The sequence below is a fragment of the Zalophus californianus genome, chromosome 13 (genome assembly GCF_009762305.2).
Source record: "Zalophus californianus isolate mZalCal1 chromosome 13, mZalCal1.pri.v2, whole genome shotgun sequence".
Taxonomy (NCBI): Eukaryota; Metazoa; Chordata; class Mammalia; order Carnivora; family Otariidae; genus Zalophus; species Zalophus californianus.
The window spans coordinates 832564-857885 of record NC_045607.1 but is presented as its reverse complement, the minus strand read 5'-3'; the positions used below and the strand labels follow the sequence as shown (position 1 = coordinate 857885).

At 66.0% G+C, this 25322-nt stretch overlaps 1 protein-coding gene across 6 annotated transcripts; it reads right to left on the bottom strand.

Moving 5' to 3' along the window:
• Positions 1-1869: 1869 nt before the first annotated feature.
• ABCA2 (ATP binding cassette subfamily A member 2) lies at positions 1870-24765 on the bottom strand. 6 transcript variants are annotated; one of them, XM_035723744.1, is made up of 49 exons: positions 24616-24765; positions 20938-21031; positions 20639-20641; positions 19833-19944; positions 19584-19747; positions 19168-19295; positions 18861-18974; positions 18312-18530; positions 17643-18010; positions 17225-17384; positions 16307-16435; positions 16063-16230; positions 15897-15993; positions 15299-15472; positions 15120-15222; positions 14929-15043; positions 12951-13141; positions 12613-12763; positions 12335-12539; positions 12038-12202; positions 11769-11949; positions 11467-11679; positions 11141-11337; positions 10872-11054; positions 10453-10637; positions 9504-9624; positions 8990-9205; positions 8701-8907; positions 8348-8450; positions 7927-8246; positions 7633-7846; positions 7433-7538; positions 7227-7338; positions 7078-7138; positions 6822-6996; positions 6509-6624; positions 6283-6430; positions 5966-6089; positions 5727-5859; positions 5520-5637; positions 4652-4830; positions 4439-4580; positions 4228-4362; positions 4005-4108; positions 3833-3925; positions 3618-3720; positions 3411-3548; positions 3130-3336; positions 1870-2662 (listed from the first exon to the last, which is right to left on the bottom strand). In XM_035723744.1, the coding sequence occupies exons 1-49, from the start codon at positions 24679-24681 to the stop codon at positions 2627-2629; spliced, it is 7296 nt and encodes a 2431-aa protein (XP_035579637.1). In that variant the 5' UTR covers positions 24682-24765; the 3' UTR covers positions 1870-2626. The 6 variants fall into 6 exon arrangements, with proteins under 6 accessions (XP_035579637.1, XP_035579641.1, XP_035579639.1 ...); XM_035723748.1 differs by having other exon boundaries at positions 9080-9205; XM_035723746.1 differs by having other exon boundaries at positions 17643-17974.
• Between the last annotated feature and the right edge of the window lie 557 nt (positions 24766-25322).

The following is a 25322-nucleotide window of genomic DNA, read 5'->3' as shown; positions in this document are numbered from 1 at the left end:
CGGGGGGTCGTGGCAGGACCGTGGACAGGTGTTTCCTGGCTCTGCCCACTGAGAGAGCCAGGTGAGCCCACCCGCAGTCCAGACAGGGGTTCCAAATACCATTCTGCCCAGAGGAACCAGGGCTCCTTGGAAAATGGCCAAAGCCAGACGTGGGCCAGGGAGCTACAAAGCAGACCTGGACATGGGTTTTTTTTTTTTTTTTTTTTTTTAAGATTTTATTTATTTGACAGAGAGAGACACAGCGAGAGAGGGAACACAAGCAGGGGGAGTGGCAGAGGGAGAAGCAGGCTTCTAGCGGAGCAGGGAGCCCGATGTGGGGCTCGATCCCAGGACCCCGGGTCATGACCTGAGCGGAAGGCAGACGCCCAGCGACTGAGCCACCCAGGCGCCCCAGACCTGGACATGGTAACAGAAAGGAAGTCTCCAAAAACAAATGGCCAGGACGAGGCAAAAGGACACAGAAGTCACCATGCAGGAGTCCCACTGGCCATATCCAGGATAGTTTGACCGTAAAAATGACAGCAATAGAATTGTACACTTACAATGGTTAAAACGGTAAACATTAAGTGTATTTTCTCACAATAAAAAAAAAAAATCTTTATTGGGTACCTCGGGGGCTCAGTCTTAAGCGTCTGCCTTCAGCTCAGGTCAGGGTCCTGGGATCGAGCCCCACCTCGGGCTCCCTGCTCGGCAGGAAGCCTGCTTCTCCCTCTCCCACTCCCCTGCTCATGCTATCTCAAATAAATAAAATCTTAAAAAAAAAAAGAATCTTTATGATGACAGCCATGAATGACAACATGTTGATTTTTTAAAAACCTACGCATCCACAGTAATATATTTCTAAAAGTGAAGCTCTTTGGAAAAAAAAAATACCAGGAAATAAACACAGAAAAGGATGAAATAATTAGAAAACCGCCATTTTGGGGCACCTGTGTGCTCAGTCAGTTAAACATCCGGCTCTGGGTTTCAGCTCAGGTCATGATCTCAGGGTTGGGGGATCAAGGCCCACTTTGGGCTCTGTGCTCAGTGGGGAGTCTGACTGGAAATTCTCTCCCTCTGCTCCTCCCCTGACTCTTTAAATAAATAAATAAATAAATAAATCCTAAGTAAAACAAGAAAGAATAAAAAGAAAACCACCATTTTGCAGCCCACCCCCCACTGGGGTAAAAGGTTTTGAGAAACAAGCTGTTCACATGACCCTCCCTCCTCCTGGGGAGTCTTGTGTCCCTTCCAGCCCCCTTGAACGGGTCTCTGCTGGGAGACTGACCATGGCCAAGCTCGAGGGGTGCTGATTCTGGGACCCGTCCTTGTGGCCTGTCTCCAGGCTCCATTGCTGCGGAGTGCCGCACCCCCCCACCCCCCGTTCTTGGGAGCCTCCACACTGCCTCCAACCTCTGACATTCCCTCCTGGACTTGGTTCTTAGCCTAGAGATCACCCCATCCTGCAAGCACCCCCATCCTGGATGAGATGGACACAGCCTAGCACACACAGCCGGCCTGTGGTCCCTCAGTGGGCCCTGAGTCCCAGGGGTTGGGGAGAAGGTGGCAGGGAGTGCACACCCCCAGGGTGGGCAACATGGCACAAAGAAGCCCACTCAGGACCTGCCTCCAGGCAGGGAGTCCGGGCTGTGTGGGTGGGGCAGGGGAGGGGAGTGATGGACAGTCCCTGCCTCAGTACCCCCATCTGTCCCAACAGCTGCTTAGAGGGATGAGGCGCCCCACCCCCTCCTCCAGGTTAACCCGGCCACCTTCCCTTCACTCTGGGCTCAGCGCTCGGGGACATTGCATTTGTGCCTGTGAGGCAGAGACCATAACCTTGCATCAAGGGGGCCCATCTTCACCCCAACACCCCACTCCACATGTGCAGGCTTGCATGGGCTTTTTTGTTTATTTATTTAAAACAAACATCTGTGCGCTATGTACAGGTCCGGCTCCCGGGTGGGTGGGTGTGCAGGGGGCCAAGCTGGGGAGAGCAATGGCAGCTGGAGGGGGTGGGGAGGGGGTCTGGCCCCTTGCCGGCCAGTGGGTCCAGCTTCTCCATTCCTGCCACCCGGCCCACCACCTTGAGGCAGCCCCTCCCTGGCCCACGCCCAGGGCTTCCCTCAGGTGGGGGCCTCCCTGCTTGACAGCAAGATGAGGAAGCCTCTTCCTAAAGCAAAATAAATAAGGGCCTGGAGACAGGACCTACCCCAGTCCCCATCCTCAGCCCCAGACCGGCCCATCAGTACTGAGGATCAGAGAAAAGCCCATTCAGAAGGTCAGGCCGGGCCAGCAGAGTCTGGTAGTGCCTGGTGGCCTGTGTCACCCCAGTGGCCCTAGGGGTGGCGGGCAGAGCTGGAAAGGGGCAGAGACTAGGGGCCGGCCAGACCCCAAGGCTTTAAGGCAGAGCAGGGTGAGGGTGTGCGCAGCCCAGGGCCAGGCCAACCTTTGGCACAATCAGGGGAGGGCAGCGCAGTGGCCTCAGGCAGGGCTGAGGACGGGTGAGGGGCTGGAGGGGGCAGGAAACCCTAGGTCCTGGACCTCCCGTTCCAGGGCCTTGTGGGCGGGCACTGGGGGCACGGGGTGGGGCCTCGGCCACCGCCTAACTTCTGTCCCCACTGCATGTCCTTGAGCCAGCGCCTGGTGGTCAGCAGAGTGTGTCCGTGTTGAAGGAGAGCTGGGCCTGGTGGGCAGAAGGCAGGCAGGCCGGGCTTGGGGAGGCATCCACAGACACCCCCACCCCCCACCCCGGGTCTGGGACTGGGTACCCCTCCTCTGTCTCTCTGGAGTTCTCCCTCAGTGGTGAAGCCTCCTGTGGCCTCTGTCGGCCAGGTCAGGTGGCTGCAGTGTTTCCAGCTCTCCCCGGTCCCCAGGCTCTGCTCCCCCCTATTCTGCTCTGCCTGTCTCGGAAATCCCTCCAAGTTCCCAACATGTTGTGCGTTCCCAACATGTTGTGCGGTCTGCAACGAGTCTGTATCTGCCTGTGTCTGAGGCCTCCCATGTTTACCCTATAGCTCTGAAGTATCAGAGGAATCCCTCTGTCTCCCTGAGCTCAGGACAGCAGGAGTCCCCAGGCGACCCCTCCCCCACACCTCTCCTTATGCAGAACCTGAGCGCTCTGGCCAGACTGACCCTACAAAGGCGGCTCACCCGCTCCTCCTCGAAGCTGATGAGGCCCTCATCTTCTGTGTCCAGGTCCTCAGGCTCATCAGCCACAAGTGCCCTTAACTCTGTGGGGGCAGGCCGGGGCCGGAAGAGGCTAAGCAGGCGGCCCAGGGGTGACCGCAGGGCCGAGGGTGGCTCTGTTTCCTGCTGCTCCAGGTTGTCACTCTGCTTCTTGGCAAAGTTCACAAACACCTGGCAGACAGGGGCAGGTGGGTGAGCGGGGGCCAGCCGAGGCTGGCACCACGCCCCTGACCTGGAGCACTCACGTTGTCCAGGGTGGTCTGGCTGACAGAGTAGTCCTCGATGCCAAGCACACCCACCACCTGTTCCATCTTGCTGAACACCTGAGCCAGTGAGATGTGCTCTGACTGGAGCTGGTACTGCACCTTCGTGTGGTGACGCTCCTGGGGCGGGGACGGGGGTCAGAGGCTGCTCAACAGACCCCCAAGCCCTACCCCTGGGGCCCCACCCACCTTGAGCACAGCCTCTGGAAAGTTCCGGTTGAAGAACCGCACCACATCCTTCACGTTCTGGCTGCTCTTGGTCCTCACCGTGATCATGTAGCCATCTCCAAACCTGCGGGACAGGCCTGTGGCCCTGAGTCCCCAGCCGCCAGGGCAGCCCGTCCCCCACCTGCCACAGACCCCACAGCCTGCCACCCCACGTTGGCACTGCTGGCCCGGCTCACCGGTTCTTCAGGTGCTGGATGCTGCCCAGACAGCGCAAGCGCCCGTTCACCATGATGGCAAGACGTGTGCACAGCGCCTCACACTCCTCCATGCTGCGGGCAGACACACAGGCTGGTATGGGGGGGCGGGGCACTGTGGGGGGGGGGAGGGCCGGTAAGGGCAGGGACACACCTGTGGGACGTCAGCACCACCGAGCGCCCTGTCTTGATGAGGTCCAGAATGAGGTTCCAAAGGAAGCGACGGGCCTTGGGGTCCATGCCTGTGGTGGGCTCATCCTGGGGGCGGTGCTAGGCTCAGCCGCGGCAGCCCGCTCCACCCCAGCTGGCCCAACCCGCTGCCTGCGGCCCCGGCTCACCAGAGGGTGCAGATGGGCCCACCCCCCATCCCAGCTCACCAGGAAAATGAAGGCGGGGTACCCGATGAGGGCAATGGCTGTAGACAGCTTCCGCTTGTTGCCACCGCTGTAGGTGCCCGCGGGCTTGTCCGCGTACTTGCTCAGCTCCAGCTTCTCCAGGGCCCACTTCACCACCTGGGGGCGAGAACCGACATCAGGGCCCGCCCCTCCCGAAAGCCCCCCCCCCGCCCCCCGCCCGGGCGCCCCTCACCCGCGCCTCGTCCTTCCAGGGGATGCCGCGGAGCCGCGTGTACAGCTGCAAGTGCTCCCGGGCTGTGAGCTCGTCGAACAGGGCGTCGAACTGCGGGCAGTACCCCAGACTCTGCTGCACCTGGAGCAGCTCCTTGAGCACACTGGGGACACCGTGCCATCAGCACCGGCGGCCACAGTCACCCCACCCTCCCAGGCGCCCGCCCGCCTGCACCTGTGCCCGTTGACAAAGGCCTCGCCCCCCGTTGTGCTCTCGTCACCCGTCAGCATCTTGAAGGTGCTGGTCTTGCCCGCGCCGTTCACGCCCAGGAGGCCGAAGCACTCGCCAGGACGCACGCCCAGGCACAAGCGGTCCACCGCCAGGATGCGGCCAATCTTCCGAGACTTGTACACCTGGCGTAGGGGAGGGATCAGCCCATTCAGCAGGGCCAAGCACTCGCCAGGCCGCACCCCCACCTGGGCCCCGCCCCGGCCTGGAAACACACCCCCATCTGCGCCCTGCACCCACCTGGAAACACGCCCCCACTTGGGCCCCCCCCACCTGGAAACACGCCCCCACCGCGTCCCGCCTCTGCCTGGAATCACGCCCGCATCTGCGCCCGTCCCCGCCTGGAAACACGCCCCCACCGGGTCCCTCCCCCGCCTGGAAACACGCCCCCCACCCGGGCCCCGCCCCTGCCTGGAAACACGCCCCCACCTGGGCCCCGCCCCTGCCTTGGAAACACGCCCCCACCGGGTCCCGCCTCTGCCTTGGAAACACGGCCCCACCTGGGCCCCACCCCTGGAAACACGCCCCCACCGCGTCCCGCCTCTGCCTGGAAACACGCCCCCACCGGGTCCCTCCCCCGCCTGGAAACACGCCCCCACCGGGTCCCTCCCCCGCCTGGAAACACGCCCCCACCCAGGCCCCGCCCCGGCCTGGAAACACGCCCCCATCTGCGCCCTGCACCCACCTGGAAACACGCCCCCACCGGGTCCCTCCCCCGCCTGGAAACACGCCCCCGCCGGGCCCCGCCCCCGCCTGGAAACACGCCCCCACCTGGGCCCCGCCCCCCCGGGAGCCCCACCGGGGCTTGGCCCACCTTGGTCAGGTTCTCGATCTTGACCATGTCATTGTCAGCGTCCCCCCGCAGCACCCGTTGCCGCTCGCTGGCCACGTCCACATCGTCCTCCACAGGCTTGGTAGACACTGGCATTCGCCTGTGGGGACAGGGCAGGCCGGGCCATCCATCACCCAGTGCTCCCCAATTTGCCATGGCCCCCACATCTCCTGGCACTCCCCAACTCACTGTGGCTGCCTCAGGGACTTGTACTGGCACATGATGGTGAGGAAGAAGCCGACGAAGCCTTCGACCGTCATGGCCACCAGCCCCCTGGTGACAATGTCCCACTCGAACGGGGACTTCATCTTGTCAAACTGGCCTGTGGGGCAGCCGGCTCAGGGCCTGTGCCTGGGGAGGCTCCCCCCACGCCTGCAAGTGCCGATCTCTGGGGACATGACCCCGTAGGGCACCCGCGCCCCGCTCACCGATCTTGGCATAGTACTCGTTGATGTACTCGTTGTAGGCCATCTCCATGAGCCCGTGGCCCAGGTTGTAGTTAGGGAAGATGAGGAAGCAGCTTTTAAGGTAACTATTGACCACCTTCAAGTCCTGGGGGGGGGGTTAACAGGGGGTCACGGGCACAGCCTGGGCTCCGCCACCTGCCATGCCCCGATGCCCGCTGTGCCCTGCCTCCCCCCTGCCCCCTTGCCCTGACGCCCGCTGTCCCGCTGCCCGCCGTCCCGCTGTGCCCCGCTGCCCCCTGCCCTGCTGCCCGCTGTGCCCCGCCACCCCCCTGCCCCACCTTGTCATGCTCGAAGAGCTGCAGCAGGAAGGTGGCCACCGTGGCCGTGATGCCGATGAAGAGGTTGATGACAATGAGAAACACGTAGGCTGAGCTGGGTACCTCGAACCAGAAGGAGGCCGGGTACATGATGGGGGTGATAGACCACCTGCGGGTGGGTGGGTGCAGGCGTCACCAGGCGGCCCGCCCCCACCCCAGGCCCCCTCCCCCGCCCTCTCCCCCTTACCCATAGAGCAGGAAGAGAGAGAGCACGGCCGGGAAGTTGGTGGGTGACGTGTAGGCCGGCAAGTCGAACACAAACAGGATGATGACGCAGCAGGTGGCTGGGACCAGGTAGTTAAGCTACCAGAGCAGGAGTGGCAGGTAAGGGGCCCAGGTGCAGGGGCAAGGGGCCCCAGGGCAGGGGTGAGGGCTCCAGGGGCAGGGCTGAGGGTCTGGGGCCAGAACTGGTGGGCCTGGCAGGAGACAAGGTCGTGGGACAACACGGGTCTAGGGGTAATGGGAACCCCCCTCAGCCATGCGGGGGGGGGGGGGCACACCATGTCCCACACGTAGTTGGCGAGCCAGTAGATGACAGGGTTACAGCCGCTGACAAACTGCAGGTGCTTGGCCTTGGTAGACTTCTCGGCCACCAGGAAGACCACAAAGCTGGCTGGCACGAAGGACATGGCCACAATGATGAAGATGGCGATGACCACGTCCGTGCCCTGCAGCCTGGGGGCAAGGCAGCCATCAGCCCCTGCCGGGCACCGGGTCCCGCAGCAGCACCCCCAGCCTCCCTGTCCCCGTACACACAGGTAGTCCAGGGAGAGGCTGGCGCTCGTCTTGTTCATGGGGTGGTTGGTGACAGTGATGCCTAGGGCACAGGGGAAGGCAGCCTCAGGGACCTGCTCCGTGCCTGCCCAGCCCTGGCCCCGCCTGCCCCACCCCCCACCTAGGCTCACCATAGGCCGCTGGGTTGCCCTTGCCCTTGGGCAGGTTGGCGCGCAGAATAGCATTGTTCAGGCTATTGAGGTAAGTGGGCATGCTGTGGTAACCCTTGTTGTTGTAGAAAACCTGGAGGGACCCAGAAGTGCCCTAAGAGCCCTGTGGGTTCCTGCCCACATCGGGCGAGAGCTGGGTGCCCCAGGGCCTGGGCTGTACGGCTCACCTGGGCTGCCCTGCGCACCGCGATCTTCCGCACCATGACTGGGGCCCGGGCACCAAATGATGCTGGGATGGACTTCTGGACATTGCCAAAGGTGATGGCCCCATACCTGGGCAGGCAGGGCGAGGGGCAGTGAGGCCCGGCATGCGGCGGGTGGGCCGCCCCTTCGCCCACAGCTGGCACGCAACTCCCGCCCTGCTCACCGGTGCAGCCGGAAGCGGTCAGAGGTGAAGAGCAGGTACTCGGAGACATTGTGGCCAGTGATGTCCGTCAGGATGTCTCCTGTGACCACCCGCATCTGGGGTGGATGCCCACCCACACCCCCTGGGCAGGAGAAGCCAGTGCCTTGTGCAGAGCAGGTGCAACGGATGGGCTCCCGCACCAGGCGTGGCAAGGACGGTGCCGACGTCCAGTTGTCTGTGGGCGCAGCAGGTACCGTCAGCTTAGGCCCGCGCCTTCCCCTGCCTCCCACCCCCGGCAGCCTGCTGGGCCCATACCTGGCCCAGAGGTAGGGGGCAGAGAAGCATTCCAGGCCTGCAGCGGGTCCTCCTCTGGGGACACAGGGGAGTCAGACGGAGCGGGGGAGGGTGGGGGCGGCACGAAGTTGGACAGCGGCAGCCCCTGCGTGAAGGACTCCAGGCACATGCTGTCGAAGAATGTCGCGGCCAGCAGGCGGGACTCGCCGCTGCTCAGGTTCAGCACGGGCCCCAGGGAGCCGTTGGCCGGAGACTTCAGCACACAGGTGGCACCCACACCCGACGGCAGCCGGAACGTGCTCACCAGCTGCTGGGGGCTGGCATCCGGCGAAGGTCGCAATCTGGGGAACGCGCGGTGTGAGTCCGGGTGGGGAGGTGCCCACCCATCTCCGCGCCCTCACCCAGCCCCGGCCCGCCACAGCTGCCTGGCAGGCGGCCTCACCGGTACTCCTGGCGCTCCTCATTGGCGTAGGGGATAAAGTTGCCGCGGGGCTGGGTGTAGTTGTGGTACTGGGAGGGTGACAGGACCAGTGGGGGCAGGTCACCTGGAGGGGTGCACGGGGAAGCCTGAGCAGGTTCTGATTGCCTACTAGCGGCCCCCCGGGCCCAGGTCCCTCCTCCCCAAACCCTTAGGGTCCAAGCTTGGGGTCCGGGTCCCAAGGAGGCATGAGTCCCAGACAAGCTGTGCAGAGTGCCTGCCAGTCTCGGATGTAGTGCCCAGGCCCAGAGCGGGTGGTTCCCGCTAGAGTGGGACGCTGGCCCCCGATGTCCCTCTGCCTGGCCTGGCAGCCGTACCAATCTCAGGGACGGAGAGGGCCACGGTCATGGCCACGCAGACAAAGAAGGCGGGGAGCAGGATCTGGGAGGAGAGCGCCTTCGAGTTGCGGCGGGCGCAGTGGAAGCGCTTCACCAGGAGCCCGTGGAACTGGCGCACCTTCAGCCACCAGCCTTCCAGCTTGCGGCTGCCCTGGCCGACCCTCGTCAGGGCCTCCGCCTCAGCTTCTGCGCGGGGAGCGGGGACTGAGCAGGCGGCCCCGCGCCACCCTCCAGGGACCCTGCCCGGCCCCGCCCAGCCGCCCCCCACCTTGCAGGCTGACGTCGTCAGCGTCCTGCAGGTTGTCAGAGAGGGGGCGGTAGTCATCATAGCCATCCACGTGGGTGGGTCCCTCCTCACCACGGGCAGAGCCCACGGAGGATGCGGACTGCAGGGATGCCTGGGACTGCGCCAGCTCCGTGCACCGGGCCAGGCCGCCAGCGAGCGCCGCCCCCGGCGAGGCATCCTTCCTGGACTCTTTCACGTCTGCCGCGGCCGAGGGGCCAGGGAGGGGGAGAAGCGGGGCTCAGGCCTGCCTGGGACCCCGGTCCCCACGCTCACCCACCCACCCACCCTCAGCCCCACTTTGCCAGGGGGAGCCCCAAGTGCCATGGCACCTACCTGCCCAAGCTCCTCACCCCCGAGTCAGCCTGGCAGGGCATCACAGCACCCTGTTCCCACCCAGAGCCCTTGGTCCCCAGAGACAGGAAGAGTGAGCAGCCCCAGCCCAGGTTCACGCCCCGGGGCTGGGGCAGGACGGACGAGCAGCTCGGGGACCTCTCACCCGCCTCACTGTTCTCCAGAGACTGGTCCTCCTCCGACACCTTGAGGAATACCTCCTCCAGCGTGGTGTCCATCAGCCCGAAGCTGCTCAAGTGCAGCGCATCCAGACTTTGCTCCAGGTGCTGTGAAAGGGCTGCCCATGACCCACTGTAGCACGGCCCCCCGCAGGGATGCCCCCTGCCCCTGTGCAGACCCCGCCCCTGAGCCCACTCCACCCCACGCCTGGGAGAGACCCCCGCCCCTGAGCCCGCTCCACCCCACGCCTGGGAGAGACCCCCGCCCCTGAGCCCGCTCCACCCCACGCCTGGGAGAGACCCCCGCCCCTGAGCCCGCTCCACCCCACGCCTGGGAGAGACCCCCGACCCTGAGCTCGCAACACCCCACGCCTGGGAGAGACCCCTGCCCCTGAGCCCGCTCCACCCCACACCTGGGAGAGACCTGCGCCCCTGAGCCCGCAACACCCCACGCCTGGGAGAGACCCCCGCCCCTGAGTCCTCCAAACCATGCCTGGGAGAGACCCCTGCCCCTGAGCCCTCCACCCCAACACCTGGGAGAGACCCCCGACCCTGAGCTCGCAACACCCCACACCTGGGAGAGACCCCCGACCCTGAGCCCGCTCCACCCCACACCTGGGAGAGACCTGCGCCCCTGAGCCCGCAACACCCCATGCCTGGGAGAGACCCCCGACCCTGAGCCCGCTCCACCCCACGCCTGGGAGAGGCCCCTGCCCCTGAGCCCGCTCCACCCCACGCCTGGGAGAGACCCCTGCCCCTGAGCCCTCCACCCCAACACCTGGGAGAGACCCCCGACCCTGAGCCCTCCACCCCACGCCTGGGAGAGACCCCCGCCCCTGAGCCCTCCAAACCATGCCTGGGAGAGGCCCCCGCCCCTGAGCCCGCTCCACGCCACGCCTGGGAGAGACCCCCGCCCCTGAGCCCTCCACCCCACACCTGGAAGAGACGCTCGAAGGCCCCCTTCTTGGCGGCCTCGCTGGGCAGGATGTAGGAGAGCTCTGTGCTAGTGTCCGAGACCAGCAGGCAGGAAGCCACGTGCTTGCGGATGAACTGGGAGACCTGGGGTTCTGAGCAGCTGCTCAGCTGGGCGCGGCCTGGGGGGCTGGCTGGCAGCCCTGGCTCTAGGAAGGGAGGGGAATGCAGAGGAGCCAAACTCAGGGGCTGCCAGAGGGGGATTCTCTACGGGGGCTCAGCCAAGTCAAGAGGGGGCATGAGAGGAGGGAGCCCCAGGCCCGACCAGGTGCGCTAGGCTCACTGGGGCAGCAGCGGGGGCCACCGCTTAAGCTCACTGGGCTTGGAGGAGGGGTCCTGGGGTGGGGGGGCCCCAGGTCAGCTCAGGCAGCCTCTGCACAGACCTTGGGGGCCCCCAGGCTCAGCAGGCCGCTTGACCAGAGTGAGCCGGTAGCCGTCGCCGTAGGCGCCCTTGAGGAAGAGTGGGGAGCCACAGCACTTGAGCTTCCCATGCGAGATAATGGCGATGCGATCCCCGAGCACGTCAGCCTCGTCCATGTGGTGAGTGGACAGCAGGATGGTGCGGCCTGGGGGAGCCCAGGATCGGGGTCAGGGCGCTGGGCCGGGTAGGGCCAGGTGGGGGCCACCCACACCCACCCCACGCCCTACTCACCCGGCTTGTACTTCAGGATGAGGTCCCAGATGGCTCGGCGTGCGTAAGGGTCCACGCCTGCGGTGGGCTCGTCCAGGATGATGGCGCGCGAGCCGCCCACAAAGGCGATGGCCACAGAGAGCTTGCGCTTCATGCCACCCGACAGCGTCTGCACCAGCGAGTGCCGCTTATTGGAGAGCTCTAGGTCCTCGATCATCCTGAGGGCCACACAGCGTGGGAGTGGGGGCGTGTAGGGCCTGGACCTTGGGAGCCAGCGATGCTGGGGTCGCCTCTGGGCCCTGCCCTGCCCCAGCCCCTCGGCCCCCTCCCCACCCCACCCCACCCACTTGTCCATCTCCTTGCGGATCTCCTCCTGGGCCATGCTCTTGAGCCTCGAGTAGAACCAGAGGTGCTCCTCCACCGTGAGCCGATCAAAGAGCACGTTGTGCTGTGGACACATGCCCAGGTTCTTGCGGATCTCGTCCATCTCTGTGCGGATGTCGTGCCCGTAGATGGTGGCCGACCCCGAGGTCGGCGGGAACAAACCAGTGAGGATCGACCTGGGCAGGCATGCAGGGTCATGACCCCCACCTCCTGCAGGGAGCCCGCCCTGCTGCCCACTTGGTGAGGGCTCTGCCCTGATGCTCACATGGTAGTTGTCTTGCCAGCCCCGTTGTGTCCCAGGAAGGACACCACCTGGTTCTCGTAGAGGTTCAGGCTCAGCCTGTTTAAAGCCAGCTTCTTATCGTTCTTGTAGACCTTGGTGAGCTTGTCCACGCAAACTACCAGCGGCAGGTGGGTAGGCTCCTCCTCCATGCCCCGCATCTCCTCTGCACCAGGGCGGCGGGTCAGCTAAGGCTGCCCGGGGCCCCCAAAACCCAGTGACTGCCCCAGCCACCACCCTGGCACCCGCCTCACCCAAGCGCCGGCTCTCCATAGCACAGGCCTGGTCCTCCTCCATGACGCTGAGCCGGGGGGCGCGTGCCCACGGCCAGCTCCACTCCCAGGCCTCTGCGCGCCCGCTGCCCAGCCAGTAGGACTTCTGCAGCGGGAAGTACCAGGGCCGGGGCAGCCCGTACATGCCTAGGGGTGGGGGGAGCAGAAGGGAGGCTGACCGAGGGCCGGGGTTGCTATCCAGCCTGGGCCATGTGCCCGCCACCCACCCCAGGGAGCCACGCACCCTCTCCTTTCCCCCTCCACAGGGTCAACTGATACCTGGGTGCACGGCCTCAATGTACCACGTGAGCACGCCATAGACAGCCGCGTCCACCACCAGCATGGTGACAGCCAGAAGCAAGTTGAAGTCATCGCCTTCCACAGGGGACTGGCTGAACGTGTGCCACTGGATGCCCACGCCTGCCACCTCGTACAGGGCAAAGTACTTGGAGCCCAGGCCGAAGGCTGTTGTGGACATCAGGGACTGAGGGGACAGCGGTGTCAGCGGGGGGAGGAGGCCGCGCCCCACCCCCACCCCGGCTGCCCATGACCCTCACCGCAATGCACTTTTCAAAGGCGGTAATCTTGTCGTGGGCCACCTCCTCGCGGATCGCCACGTACATGTAGGGCACGTAGCTCAGGAAGTAGATGATGCCGCCACAGGCTGAGGCCAGCTTGGCCTTGGAGTACAGCACAGACACCAGGAAGCTGGGCCACAGCCGGGGGGGGGGGGGGCACGGGTCATCAGCCACACCCGGCCCCCGGTGCAGAGCCTGTACCCCTCCCGGGACGTCCCTCCTGCGTGTGCCTGGGTTTCTGGGTGAATGCAAGGGATACTCTGCCAGGACCCAAGCGAGGCTCCCTCTCGGCCTGCTGCCAGCCACACGGTGCTCACCAAAACATGATGGTGGCCACGGCATAGACGGCCAAGAAGAGCCAGATGATGAGCACGTGGCTGTGCATGAGGACCTGGCCGTACTTGAGGATGGCCGTGAGCGCCGTCACGGAGATGGACAGCTGCACAAAGCCGGTGATGAACCAGGCCACCCAGTGCACCGCGTTGTTCAGGCCCATGGTCTTCATCACCTGTGGGCAGGTGCACAGCAGGCTGGGGCAGGAGGCCTCGGCCCTCGGGGTGGGACGGCTGGAAGGAATGACCTGCCTCCACCCTGCCAGCCAGGCCCCGCAGCGGGACAGGTGCATGCAGCCTCCCCTCCACCCTCATTCCTCCCCACCTCTGCCCCCACCTCCACCCCTCCATCCCCCCACCTCTGCCCCCCACCTCCACCCCTCCATCCCCCCACCTCTGCCCCCACCTCCACCCCTCCGTCCCCCCACCTCTGCCCCCACCTCCACCCCTCCGTCCCCCCACCTCTGCCCCCACCTCCACCCCCTCATTCCTCCCCCACCTCTGCCCCCACCTCCACCCCTCCATCCCCCCACCTCTGCCCCCACCTCCACCCCTCCATCCCCCCACCTCTGCCCCCCACCTCCACCCCTCCATCCCCCCACCTCTGCCCCCACCTCCACTCCTCCGTCCCCCCACCTCTGCCCTCACCTCCACTCCTCCATCCCCCCACCTCTGCCCCCACCTCCACCCCCTCATTCCTCCCCCACCTCTGCCCCCACCTCCACCCCTCCATCCCCCCACCTCTGCCCCCACCTCCACCCCTCCATCCCCCCACCTCTGCCCCCCACCTCCACCCCTCCGTCCCCCCACCTCTGCCCCCACCTCCACCCCTCCGTCCCCCCACCTCTGCCCCCACCTCCACCCCTCCGTCCCCCCACCTCTGCCCCCACCTCCACCCCTCCATCCCCCCACCTCTGCCCCCACCTCCACCCCTCCGTCCCCCCACCTCTGCCCCCACCTCCACCCCTCCGTCCCCCCACCTCTGCCCCCACCTCCACCCCTCCGTCCCCCCACCTCTGCCCCCACCTCCACTCCTCCGTCCCCCCACCTCTGCCCTCACCTCCACTCCTCCGTCCCCCCACCTCTGCCCCCACCTCCACCCCCTCATTCCTCCCCCACCTCTGCCCCCACCTCCACCCCTCCATCCCCCCACCTCTGCCCCCCACCTCCACCCCTCCATCCCACCTCTGCCCTCCACCTCCACCCCTCCGTCCCCCCCACCTCTGCCCCCACCTCCACCCCTCCATCCCCCCACCTCTGCCCCCACCTCCACTCCTCCATCCCCCCCACCTCTGCCCCCACCTCCACCCCTCCGTCCCCCCACCTCTGTCCCCCACCTCCACCCCTCCATCCCACCTCTGCCCCCACCTCCACCCCCTCATTCCTCCCCCACCTCTGCCCCCCACCTCCACCCCTCTGTCCCCCCACCTCTGCCCCCACCTCCACTCCTCCATCCCCCCACCTCTGCCCCCACCTCCACCCCTCCATCCCCCCCACCTCTGCCCCCACCTCCACCCCTCCATCCCCCCCACCTCTGCCCCCACCTCCACCCCTCCGTCCCCCCACCTCTGCCCCCACCTCCACCCCTCCATCCCCCTACCTCTGCCCCCACCTCCACTCCTCCGTCCCCCCACCTCTGCCCCCACCTCCACCCCTCCGTCCCCCCACCTCTGCCCCCCACCTCCACCCCTCCATCCCCCCACCTCTGCCCCCACCTCCACCCCCATTCCTCCCCCACCTCTGTCCCCCACCTCCACCCCTCTGTCCCCCCACCTCTGCCCCCACCTCCACTCCTCCATCCCCACACCTCTGCCCCCCACCTCCACCCCTCCATCCCCCACCTCTGCCCCCCACCTCCACCCCCTCATTCCTCCCCCACCTCTGCCCCCCACCTCCACCCCTCCGTCCCCCCAACCTCCGCCCCATATCCCATCTCCCCCACCTCCACCCCCGGCCCCCCCACCTCCTTCAGCCGGTGCTCCTTCTCCGCTACAATGTGCTGGATGGTCATGGCCACCGAGTAGACCCAGGAAATCACCATGCAGAGTGGCATCATGTGCTCGATGACAAACAGGAAGCTGGGGTCGGGGCAGGGGCGTGAGGGGAGCGGCTCAGCCTAAGCCCCAGCCCCCAGTCTCCCCCACACACACTCACTCATCTCGGGTGTAGCAGGGATAGGGAAACATCTGTACGTAGTTGCCAGGCTCCACCACGTCGTGCCCCACAAAGGTGTTGATGATGGCACGCTCCATCATGTCTGCGGGCAGGAGGGGTCAGCCATGGGGTAGGGGGCGGCCAGGCCCTACCCCCGCAGCCCCAGGAGCGGCCCTCACCCTGGATCCAGACGAAGCCATACAGGAAGTAGAAGCGGCCGCCCGTGTTGGGCCCCGGCCGCCAGTAAGCCCGGCGGATCTCATTGGTTTTCTCAGTGAAGCTGGAGTTTTGGCGGATCTTGTAGTGCACGTGGGGCGGCAGGGAACCGTCCTTGCGGGTCTGGAAGATCACGCCTGGGGACAGGAGGGGCAGGTGGAGGGGCAGAGCCAGGGCTGGCTACGGGGTCGGGGGGACAGTAGGGGCCTGAAGGGAGGGAGGGAGGGGCAGGGACAAAAAGGGGGCGGGGGCTGGCTAGAGCAGTGCTGGGCGGGGCATGAGGGGCATGAGGGGCGGGGCCAGGGAGGAGGTGGGGCCGGGGTTGGAGAGCTGGGAGGGGGCGGGGTGTGAAGGAGGGGGCAGGACCAGGGGCTGGGGCAGAACTGGGGAGTGAGGGGCGGGGCCAGGGAGGAGGTGGGACTAAGGCGGGGTGACGTTGAAGAAGGGAAAGGGGCTCAACGGGCATGGAAAGCGGTAGGGGAGGGCTGTGATGGAGGGAGACTGGAGGCTGGGGCTGGGCGGGGAGAGGCAGAAGAGCAAGGGTTAGGGGGACCAGCTCACTGGCGAACACGGTGACATTGTCCTGGTAGGCCTGGTTGAGGGTATAGTTGACGATGCTCTCTTCATCGGGAAAACCCTTGAAGATGTCCACACTCACCTGGGGGGAGGGGCATCGTTGGAGCTGGTCCTGGGCACCAGCGGAGCCCGCGGGGCCCGTCCACCCCACCTTGGACATGAACTGGATCCAGCCGCAGGCCGCGTTGTCAATGGTGTCCAGCTGCTGCAGGAGGGCCGAGCCGTTGGGCAGGGAGAAGTTGTCCTGACGCAGGGCAGGCGGTAGCTCCTCCAGGGACAGGTTCAGCGCTTCGGGGTGCAGCCGCAGCTCTGCCACATACTGGGGGGGGAAGGACTGGCTCAGAGGGTGGCCCAGGTGTGGCCCCTCCCCCACCCCAGCCCAGCACCCCCAGCACCTGCTGCAGCCAGTGCAGGTGCTGCTGCAGCCTGCCCTGCTCCAGGAAGCTGCGGATCTCGGCAGAGATGTTGAGCCACACTTGGGCATAGTGGGTCACATTGCCTACAAAGGCAAAGGTCTCGTTGGCCTGCAGAGGGTGAGGGCATGAGTCGTGGGGCTCATGGGAAAACCCCAGCCAGCAAGGGGGTTCTCCATTCCTTTGTCTCCCCCCAGGCCAGTCCTCGCCTATAGCCAATCTTGCTCTGGCCAGACTTCCGCCCGCGCGCCTGAAAACTTTCCCTCCCCACCTTCCTGCAAGGACCCACAGAACTGGCTCTGCCCTGGCTCCCAGGGCTGCCTGGCTTCCCGCTTCCCCCCATTCACCTCTGTTGGACCTTCCTCCACATGTTCCTTGAACAGCCCTGACACCTGGCCCTCCTCTCCCCCCACACTCATCCTAGAGACCCCTCCACAGGCTCTCCCCTTCCTGGGCCACTTCCAGCCCTAATTTCTATTTCTCCCAGACAGGACTTCTCCCCTGGAATGGCCACGAACATCTTGCCCTCAGCTGGCCCCATGTGGCCCCTCCTCTATCCAAACCAGCACTGCCAGCCCCGGCCATTCCCAGCCAGGCCAGGACCCTGCACCTGGGCAGGACCCAGCCTGTCCAGGACATCCCCACAGCAGCCTCCAAGTGCCCCTGCACTTCGAACGCCCTCCGACGGTTCTCCACTCCACCCCCCACCAAGCCAAGTCAGAGCTCAAGCGCCAGGGCCACAGCCCCCTCTCATGACAATTCTACTGACCCCAGTCTGCACGGGGTCTGCACTGGGCTCCTGGCTTGCAGAGCCCCTCTGGCCTGCTCCTTCAGCTTCTGCCCCAGAAGGAGGCAGAAGGCACATGCGGCTCAAGCCCCCACCGCGCCAGACTGGCGAACCTTGAGGATGACGCGGTCTGCCTCAGATCCCGCCGGCGCGTACAGGATCTTGGGATTGCTGGTCATAAGGTGCACGAGAAGGCCCAAGTTCCGCTGCTCCTTGCTCGTGAAGCCCAGGGAGCTCATGTTGCCCTGCCGCAGCGCCTCCGGCTCGATGGTGCTAGCACGGGGTGCGGACGTTAGGGGCGCAGCTGGGGGTCTGCCATGGGGATCAGGGCGGGGTGTCCGGGGTTGGAGGCGGGGCTTCAAGAGCCGACAGGGCAGAAGCTCAGGGCGGGAGTGGTGCATCGGGAGGGGCGGGACATGGGGCCGGGATTCAGAGTGGGTGCCAGGTGTGTGTGTGGGGGCGGTCAAAGCCCGGCCTCGGGGTCAGGCCCCGCCCCTGTCTTCCTGTCCCCTTTCCCTGCCACCCACCTACCGGTTGTTGCCACACAGGATGGGCTGCAGGCCAGCCCAGAGCTGCACGAAGGCGGAGCACTGACCCTGCAGCGCGTCCGAGGAGGCCGGAGCCGCAGCGGACGGGGCGCCCTCCTCCACGGTGGAGTTGGAGCTCGTGCCCCCCGCAGCTCCGGTGCCGTTGGCCATCCTTCCAGGGCCGCTGGCTGGGGGGCCTGGTGCCCGGCGGGCGCAGGCGCCCTGGGGCAGCAGCAGGGCCAGGGCCGAGAGGACGTCCACATCCTGCAGAACTTTTTGGGCGTCCAGCAGGTCCTCCAGCAGCGCCTGCAGTCGCTGTGGGGGTGGCGGCTGCTGCTGGGGAACCGAGGCGTTGGGGGCGTCCAGGCCCAGCTGAGGGGAAACGGGGCATGTGGGGAGATGCAGGCCCAGGAGAGGGAGCAGGGGCTGGGGACTGATGTGAAGGTGTGTGACTGAGGTCAGGGGTGGATGGAGGACACAGGCGGGGATGAGAGGGGTTGAGGGAGAGTCTGGCTAGGGGCATGGGGGAGGACATGGGGCATGGCTCCCTGGGGGTGCGTGGGACACCCAACCACAGGCACACCCCGCTCGCAGCCTTGGGCCCAAGGAGCCCCAGCATCTCCCCCAGCCCAGGCGGTGGGCCCGCAGGGCCAGCAGGCAGGCAGGCTCTCACCTGCTGGGCAATCTTGGCCGCATCCAACTGGTTGTGGAGCTCAGCAGCCAGCCCAGAAAATCGCTGGGCACGGGCTGCAGGCTGCCCACTGCAGACAGCATCCCGGTAACCCTGCAGTGCTGTCTGCTGACCCTGGGACACAGTGAGGATCCGGCCTAGCTCCCCAGAGCCCCGTGTACAGGTGAGTTGTTCCAGCAGGGCAGGGGCCAACAGCAGCTCCTGGGGGCAGGTGCAGGGAACAGCTGGGGAGGGACCCCAACCAAGAGGGAACCGAGGCCCCAGCCCAAGAAGGCCTCGGGTCTGCCCTGCCCCACCCCCTGCACCAAGTCTGAGATAGCCCAGGCGCTGTAATGGGGGGTGGGGAGGGGTGGACGCACATCACTATCCTGCCCTCCCCCTCCTCATTCTAGCCACAGACTCCCAGGGACCTCCCTCACCCCCAGGAGAGGCTCAGGATTATCAAGGGGGCTCCTTTCTTCACCCTCTCAGGCAGAAACACCCACCCGGGGGCAGGTGGCGTGTCCCCACCCCACTACCAGGTCCCCTCACCTCCATCTGGAATAGGGGATTGCCACCCAGGCGGCTCCAGGGCTGGTCCCGACCCCTGGGGAGTCCTGACCCCACATCTAGGGCAGGCGAAGGGCCAAAAAGCAGGTGATAGACCTGGGTGTAAAGGGGGTGTGGCTCAGGCCAGGGGTTCCCAGAACCCAGCCCCAGGGCTGCCTCAGAGCTCCGCATCCCCCCCCCCCCCTTGCTCTCCATTCCTACGAGCAGGGGAGGGCAGAGAGGCTAGCCCAGGGCCGGGAGCCACCCCAAGAGGAGACACATGCTCGCTGAGGACGCTTGTCCCACTCACCTCAGGCAGGTCCACCTGGGCAGCCAGGAGGGCCTGAGCTGTGCTATTAGGTAGCGACAGATTCTGCACCAGAAAACGCCAGAGCTCCCGTGGGTCCCTGGCCACCGAGCCCAGGGAGAAGGAGGACACTGGACAGGCAGAAGGACGGCACTGAGGGCCAGCTGTGCCCAGGGTCAAGGCACCCAGAACAGACGCAGAGCCGAGGTGCCCGCACCAGACCCAGCCATATGGAGGGCAGCTCAGCTGGGTCCGCCTGAGCACGTCTGCCCCAGGAACCCAGAGCGACGGCTCAGATGGAGGCCCCAACACTGGCCCGCGGTTATAAGTGACCAAGCTGGGGTTTGAACGCAGCTGACGTCAGAGCTTGGGCCTCGAGCCCCCCAGCATAGGCACAGCCCAAGCTGCCCAGGGCGTACCTGTAGGTCTGTCCAAGTGGCTCTCCCAGGTGTCCGGGCCGGAGCGGAGGGCCTCCAGGTGCTGGCGCAGGGCCTCGAGCTCCGAGCCCAAGCTGGGCCGCGCAGGGTCGAACAGGTTGCTCTCCTCCACCACACGGTTGAGGCGCTCCAGCAGCTGAGTGACCCTGCACCACCATCGGAGGTCACCCACTGGCCTCTGCGGGGGAAGGGGGCGGGGAGGGAGCGGGGGGGGGGTGGGGGGGTACTCACGTGGAGTTGGCGTACTGCAGGAAGCCAAACTCGTCTCGCTGGCCATCCGGGCACAGAGACTGCATGACAGGTAGGATGCCAGCAGAGGTGAGGGGCGCGGCTGTGTAGAAAGCTGCAGGGGGGTGGGGGGGCGGTGGGGGCAGGTGAGAGGGCCCGAGGGGCGGAGACGTCAGGGGAAGGAGTCGAGAAAGGGGAGGAAGATGAAGGCCAAATAAAGAAATTTAGAGAAAGTCAAGGAGGAAAAGCAGCTTCGGGCAGCGGACAGGGGGCAGAGGGCCAAGAGTTCTAGTGCAGATGACCCCAGCAGGTCAGAGGTCAAAGGGTGTCTGGTCATCCCTTCCCCACAACTCCCAGAGTGTCCCTCTTTCCTCGGCCAGCCAAGGCCAAAATGCCTGACCCCTACCCTAAGAATTCAGGTGTGGCACTGCCCACAGAGCCCAGGGGAGCATGTGGGGCCCCCACTGGGCAGTGACCTCTGACCTCTCTGGCCAGTTGGTTAGCAGAGAGAATGCAGGAGCCCACGGGGGTCTGAGAGGAGAGCAGCCAGGTGACCTGGCCCCAGCCCTGCAAGGCAGGGCCAGGCAACCCCACAGAGAGACGGATGCCCCCCCCCCAGAAGCTTGACCTGGGAGCCGCCCCGTGGCCCAGGCCCCCTTGGGTACCCACTGCCCCCCCGTCCTCCAGTGCGCCAGCCGTCCCTGACCATGGGCAAGGGGTTCTGCAGGACGCAGCCAGGCCAGGAAAGGCTGTTAATGCAAGCGGGGGCGGGGCGCGCTTAGGCGGCACCAGGAGGGCCGCTCACTTACAGACTGCATGCAGGCCCGGGAGGAGGACCAGAGACCATGCGGGGGAGGGGCAAAACAGAACAGAGGAGAACAGTGAGGAATGGCCACCATGGCCAGCCCTGTCCTCAGGCCCAGCCAGGAGGCACGGCCAGGGACCACGCGGGGGGACAGGCACACGGACCGCACCAGGACAGCGTGGGAGCTGGGACACGTGTATGGTCACGTGCACCCAGGACAGGCACGCACACATGATGCAGTGAGGACTGCCCGCCCAGCTGTGCCCTGGGCCCCCCCCACTCCCCCCAACCAAGGACACTCACCTTCCTTCACAGAGATGGTCGGTTTCTTCTGCCGAAGCCCCAGCAGAATGAAGAAGAGGACCAGAGGAATGAAGATCTCAAAGGCCAAGACCCACTGGAAAGGGTGGGCTGAGTAAGGCCACCTGCCTCCCACACCACTTGCCCCGGGCTGGACAGGACAGACCCACACCCTCCTCTCGCCAGGCAGATAGATGTCTTTCTGGCAGGCAGGGCCAGCCCCACCCAGCCTGGACCCCACATACCTCCCACAGGAACTACAGAAAGTTAACCCAGGCTCTCAGGGCCAACAGAGTTGGCCTCCCCTTTCTTCAAGGTCCTTTTCTATGGGGGCGAGAGCATGAGTGTTGTCTGGTCCCAGCAAATCCGCTCTCCCACACCCCCAGCCCAGATTCTGTGTGCCGCAGTGATTTGCCAGCAGGGACAGACCAGTCAGCTTGTGGTCTACTATGACCCATGAATCTGCCCAGCTCAGCTTCTCCTTCCCCACCTTCTCCTGGCTAGGATCTTGGAGGTGGTCCTGGACCCCAGCTATGGCTCCCACACTCCCCCAGTGTCAGCCCCCCTCATTGTGACAGCCCATTACACCCCACATGAGAGCCTAGGAAGACAAGGCCTGGACAAGGGGAGGCATGGCTCTAGCCTAGGGCCCTGAGCCTCCAGGAAAACCTGCTCAGAGGTCTGAAAGCCCCGAGTGCCTCCTTCTGCCCTGGCCCCTCTCCCTCACTCCACGTGGCTCAGGTGGGCTCGGCAGCCCTGCCGGCGCTCCCCAGAACTCTTCTCTATTCCCAGGACTGCTCCTGCCACCCCCAGCTGGGCACCAAGGTGAGCCCTGGCAGAACCTGCTCAGAGAGGGGAAGGAATGCCAGAGGCCCCAGAGCCCCAGCCTTCCTTCTGTTTCACCTAGAAAACGGGAGGACTTCTCACTCTCTGTGACACCGTCACCTCTCCTAGCTCAGGGAGGGAAGGTGGAAAGAGGACCTCAGGCGAGCTGCTCTTTGGGGAGCCCCCCCCGGCTCAGCCCAAAGACACATCCTGACCCTCACCCCCACCAGCTCTTCTCAGAGGACCAGGTTTCCTTCATCCTCACCCCTGCCCCCAGACAGACTCCAGAGCCGCACCCCCCCCCCCCCAGCATTCCGTCTGGCCCAGGGCCCGGGCTCCCAGCCCCCCAGCGTGGCACAGTGGCTGTTGTTTACGTGCTTTGACAATAGTGCTCTGTGGTCTGAAACACCCCACTGTGTGTCCGCACCCCATGCCCGCCCCAGTCCGTGCCAGCCTCCACCCCCTCCCCGAGCCAGGATCCAGCCCAGGGCTAGCCGAGGAGGCACCATGGCACCCACAGGGCTGGGGACAGGCACCTATGCCACACACACATACACAGAGCCAGGGTGGCTGCACGTGAGGCAGGTGGCCAGGGTCACGGCCAAGGTACCAGCCCCACCCACACCTGCCCTGCCACTGGGCACCTCCACCGTGTAACTGCAGCAACAGGCCTCGGCTACCTCCTCATTGCTATAGCAACGGCCGCCGCAGGAGCTGCTGGGAAGGGGGAGGCCTGCTGGGCGGGCAGGCGGGCAGAGGGGCATCTGGTTACAGGCAGGGAGCACAGGTTCCTTGCCCCTTGCACCCCACTAGGGGCCCGCAAGGTGGTCAAACCCCGGTGCCCTGAGATTAGTCCAGTGCCCCCATGTTGTTCCCGGAGCCTGGGTGCCCACACTGGGCCTGAGCCCCCTCTTGCTGTGTCAAGGGGAGAACAGAAGAGAACTGAAGATGGAATGGCCTCTTTACCCAGTGATGAGGCCCCAGCAGCCCCAGCTAGGAGAGGACAGGCGACACTCACAGTTGGAGAAACCCAGGCACAGAGGTCCTTGGTTCCTACCCTCCAAACCAAGCTTTCCAGGGGGTGCACCCCCACCCCCCAGAGAAGTGCATAGCATGCAGAGCAAAACCTCTGTTGGCCGAGCCCACAGGTCTAATTCTGAAGCCCAAGACCCTCCCCGGAAAGGGGGAGCCAGCAGGAGTGTGCCAGGCCTCTGGCTAGCCCCAGCCCCTGCCCCATAGCACAAGCCCAGCAAAGGCCTCAGCCACCCTGGAGGAAGAATTTCTGATTTGCTGTGGTCTCAAGCCAAGGACCTCCGTGTGGCCTAACCAGCCCCTGGTAGTGCTGCTGGGCAGGGGCACAAGAAGATAAGATTCTAGGGAGGGCTCCACCTAGCAGGTGGGGGCCACTCCTGGGTGTAGGGCAGTGGAGACACCTCCCACCTGCCTGCCAGGTGCCCCACAAGCCACTGCTCCCTTCCCTGAGCCTTGAGATCCCCAGTGGATTCAGGGGCCCTCATTCTAGCCTCTGTTCCCAGCCCCTAGGGGGCCCTTACTGCCAAGAACCCTGGGGCTGATACCAATGCATGCCCGCATCCCAAACCCCTCCCCCCGCCAAGCCCTGCCCTGGTGTCCCCAGGAACCCGAAGGCTGCAGGCCTGATCCATGGCACCCAGAGCCAGCCAGCCCCAGGCACGTGTTCCCCGCCAGGCTCAGGTGCCCAGAGGAGTCCTGCCAGGCCATGGTGATGACGGCCACCCTGCCGTGTCTGCGGTCCCGGGTTTCTCTTCCCGAGGAGGGACCCTGGCAGGAGCTCATCAGCCCGAGGGGACTCAGAGTCAGGTGGGAGAGGAGCCTCTCAGGCCCCAGGTGGGCAAGAGGATGCTTCCTCCTTAGGCCCCCCACTCCGTACCCCAGCCTCTCTGGGCCTGGTTGTGGAAAATCCCCAGGGCCCATTCAGAAACCCAAGCTGCCCAGGCTTCCCTGTGCTGTCGGCTGGGCAGGACAACAGGAGATGCCCCTGCCTTTCCCAGGGCAGGAGCGGTGAGGGCCAGCATGATGACATCCATACGGCCTCAGGCTGGCTCCTCACCAGGGCTTCTGTCCCTGACAGCTGCTGTGTCCTGCACCCTCAGGCCCGGGGCTGCCCCAGGCACAGGGCAGAGGGCTGGGGTGTTTGGTGGTCACAGCTTGGAACAGCAGGACCCGGCTCCCAGGGGAGATCAGAGGGTGGATCAGCCTCAGGGAGGACTGCCCCAAAGGACAAAAGGGTTCAGGGGTGCAGACTGGCCGATGCTGGCACAGCAAGGACATTCCCGTTGGTGAGAAAGCAGGAGCAAGGGCTAGGGGACTCGAGGGAAGGGTGAAGAGGAGGGGGAGGGGGAGGAGAGCTGTCTGTCCAAGGGCAGAGGGAAGGGGCAGGGTCCCTGCAAGTGCTCCAGGGGGGCTGGGCCCAGAAACCAAGGGCTGGATTAGAGTCCCCCATGCCAGCCCTCTGTCCCGGGAACGAGGGACTCCCGCGACCCCAGAGTCCTGGGGCCGCTCGCCCCCCTACTCGAGCCGCTAGCCCCGAAGAGCGCGCAGGGCGCCCATCCCCGTGACTCAGCCGAGCACCGCGAATGTCAGCGGGCGCGGGCCGCGCGGGCTGGGCACGGCCGAGCCCCCTCCCCGGAGGCCGGAGCCAGCAAGGACGGGCGAGGTCCGGCGGGGTGGGGGCTCGGGCCCTCCGCCCCCGGGGCCCGCCCGGGGTCTACGCGCGCCCGGCCCGGCCGCACGTGCGCGCGGAAAGCGCGCCGCTGGACCTCCCGTGCGCGCGACCTCCGGCTCGGGGCAGGCCCGGAGGCGCGCGGGGTCGCTCACCGGGCTCCGGCGCTTCAGCGTCACGTTCTTCCAGAGCAGCAGCTGCAGCTGATGCAGGAAGCCCATGGCGGGGCCGGACTCCGGCCGCCTTCGCGCCGCGGCCAGCTCCTCTGCGCGCCCCGCCGGCCCCGCCGCCCGCCGCGCCGCTCGGCATCGCCCGCGCGGGGCGGGGTCTGGGGCGTCCGGGACCGGCTCCGCGCTGGCTCCGCCCCGGCGGCCGCGGTGACAGCCACTCGCGGCCGCCCCCCGCCCGCGCCGCCCCCGCTTAAAGGCGCCGCGCTGAGCCCACCGCCCGGAGCCGAGCCCGTAACCCCCGCCGCCCTGCCGGGCCATTCCTGGAGCGCCACCTCTCCAGCCACGGGTGGATTCGTTGGTCGCCCCCATCTCGCCAGGCGTTGAAGTGACGTGCACCAGAGCTCACATCTAAACCCCCGACTCACACCCCCTCTGGGGTGCTCTTCTCCCAGGGGCATGTGGCCGGCGCGCAGCAACCCCCATTGGAATCGTCCCGCAGAGGCGCCCCAAGATGGTCACTGGCCCCCAGGGCGCCCTGGGAGGATGCTGAGGGTGCACGACCTCCACCCGCCCACGCAGAAGTGCTGGGGGCAGGAATTTCATCCGGACGTCAGAGCCAGGTCCCGGTCCCCAGGGTCACTGCCCGGCTGGAAGGGGGTAGCCGCCCGCACGTGGGGAGGGGACAGCTCAGT

What these genes read in the sequence shown, in the direction of transcription:
- ABCA2 (XM_035723744.1), bottom strand. Translation starts at nt 24,681, where the DNA reads ATGGGCTTCCTGCATCAGCTGCAGCTGCTGCTCTGGAAGAACGTGACG. An exon ending in CATTGAGGCCGTGCACCCAG is followed by an intron (nt 12,203 to 12,334) that starts GTATCAGTTGAC and finishes CCCCACCCCTAG; the next exon opens with GCATGTACGGGCTGCCCCGG. An exon ending in AGCTCTTCGAGCATGACAAG is followed by an intron (nt 6,090 to 6,282) that starts GTGGGGCAGGGG and finishes CCCCCCCCCCAG; the next exon opens with GACTTGAAGGTGGTCAATAG.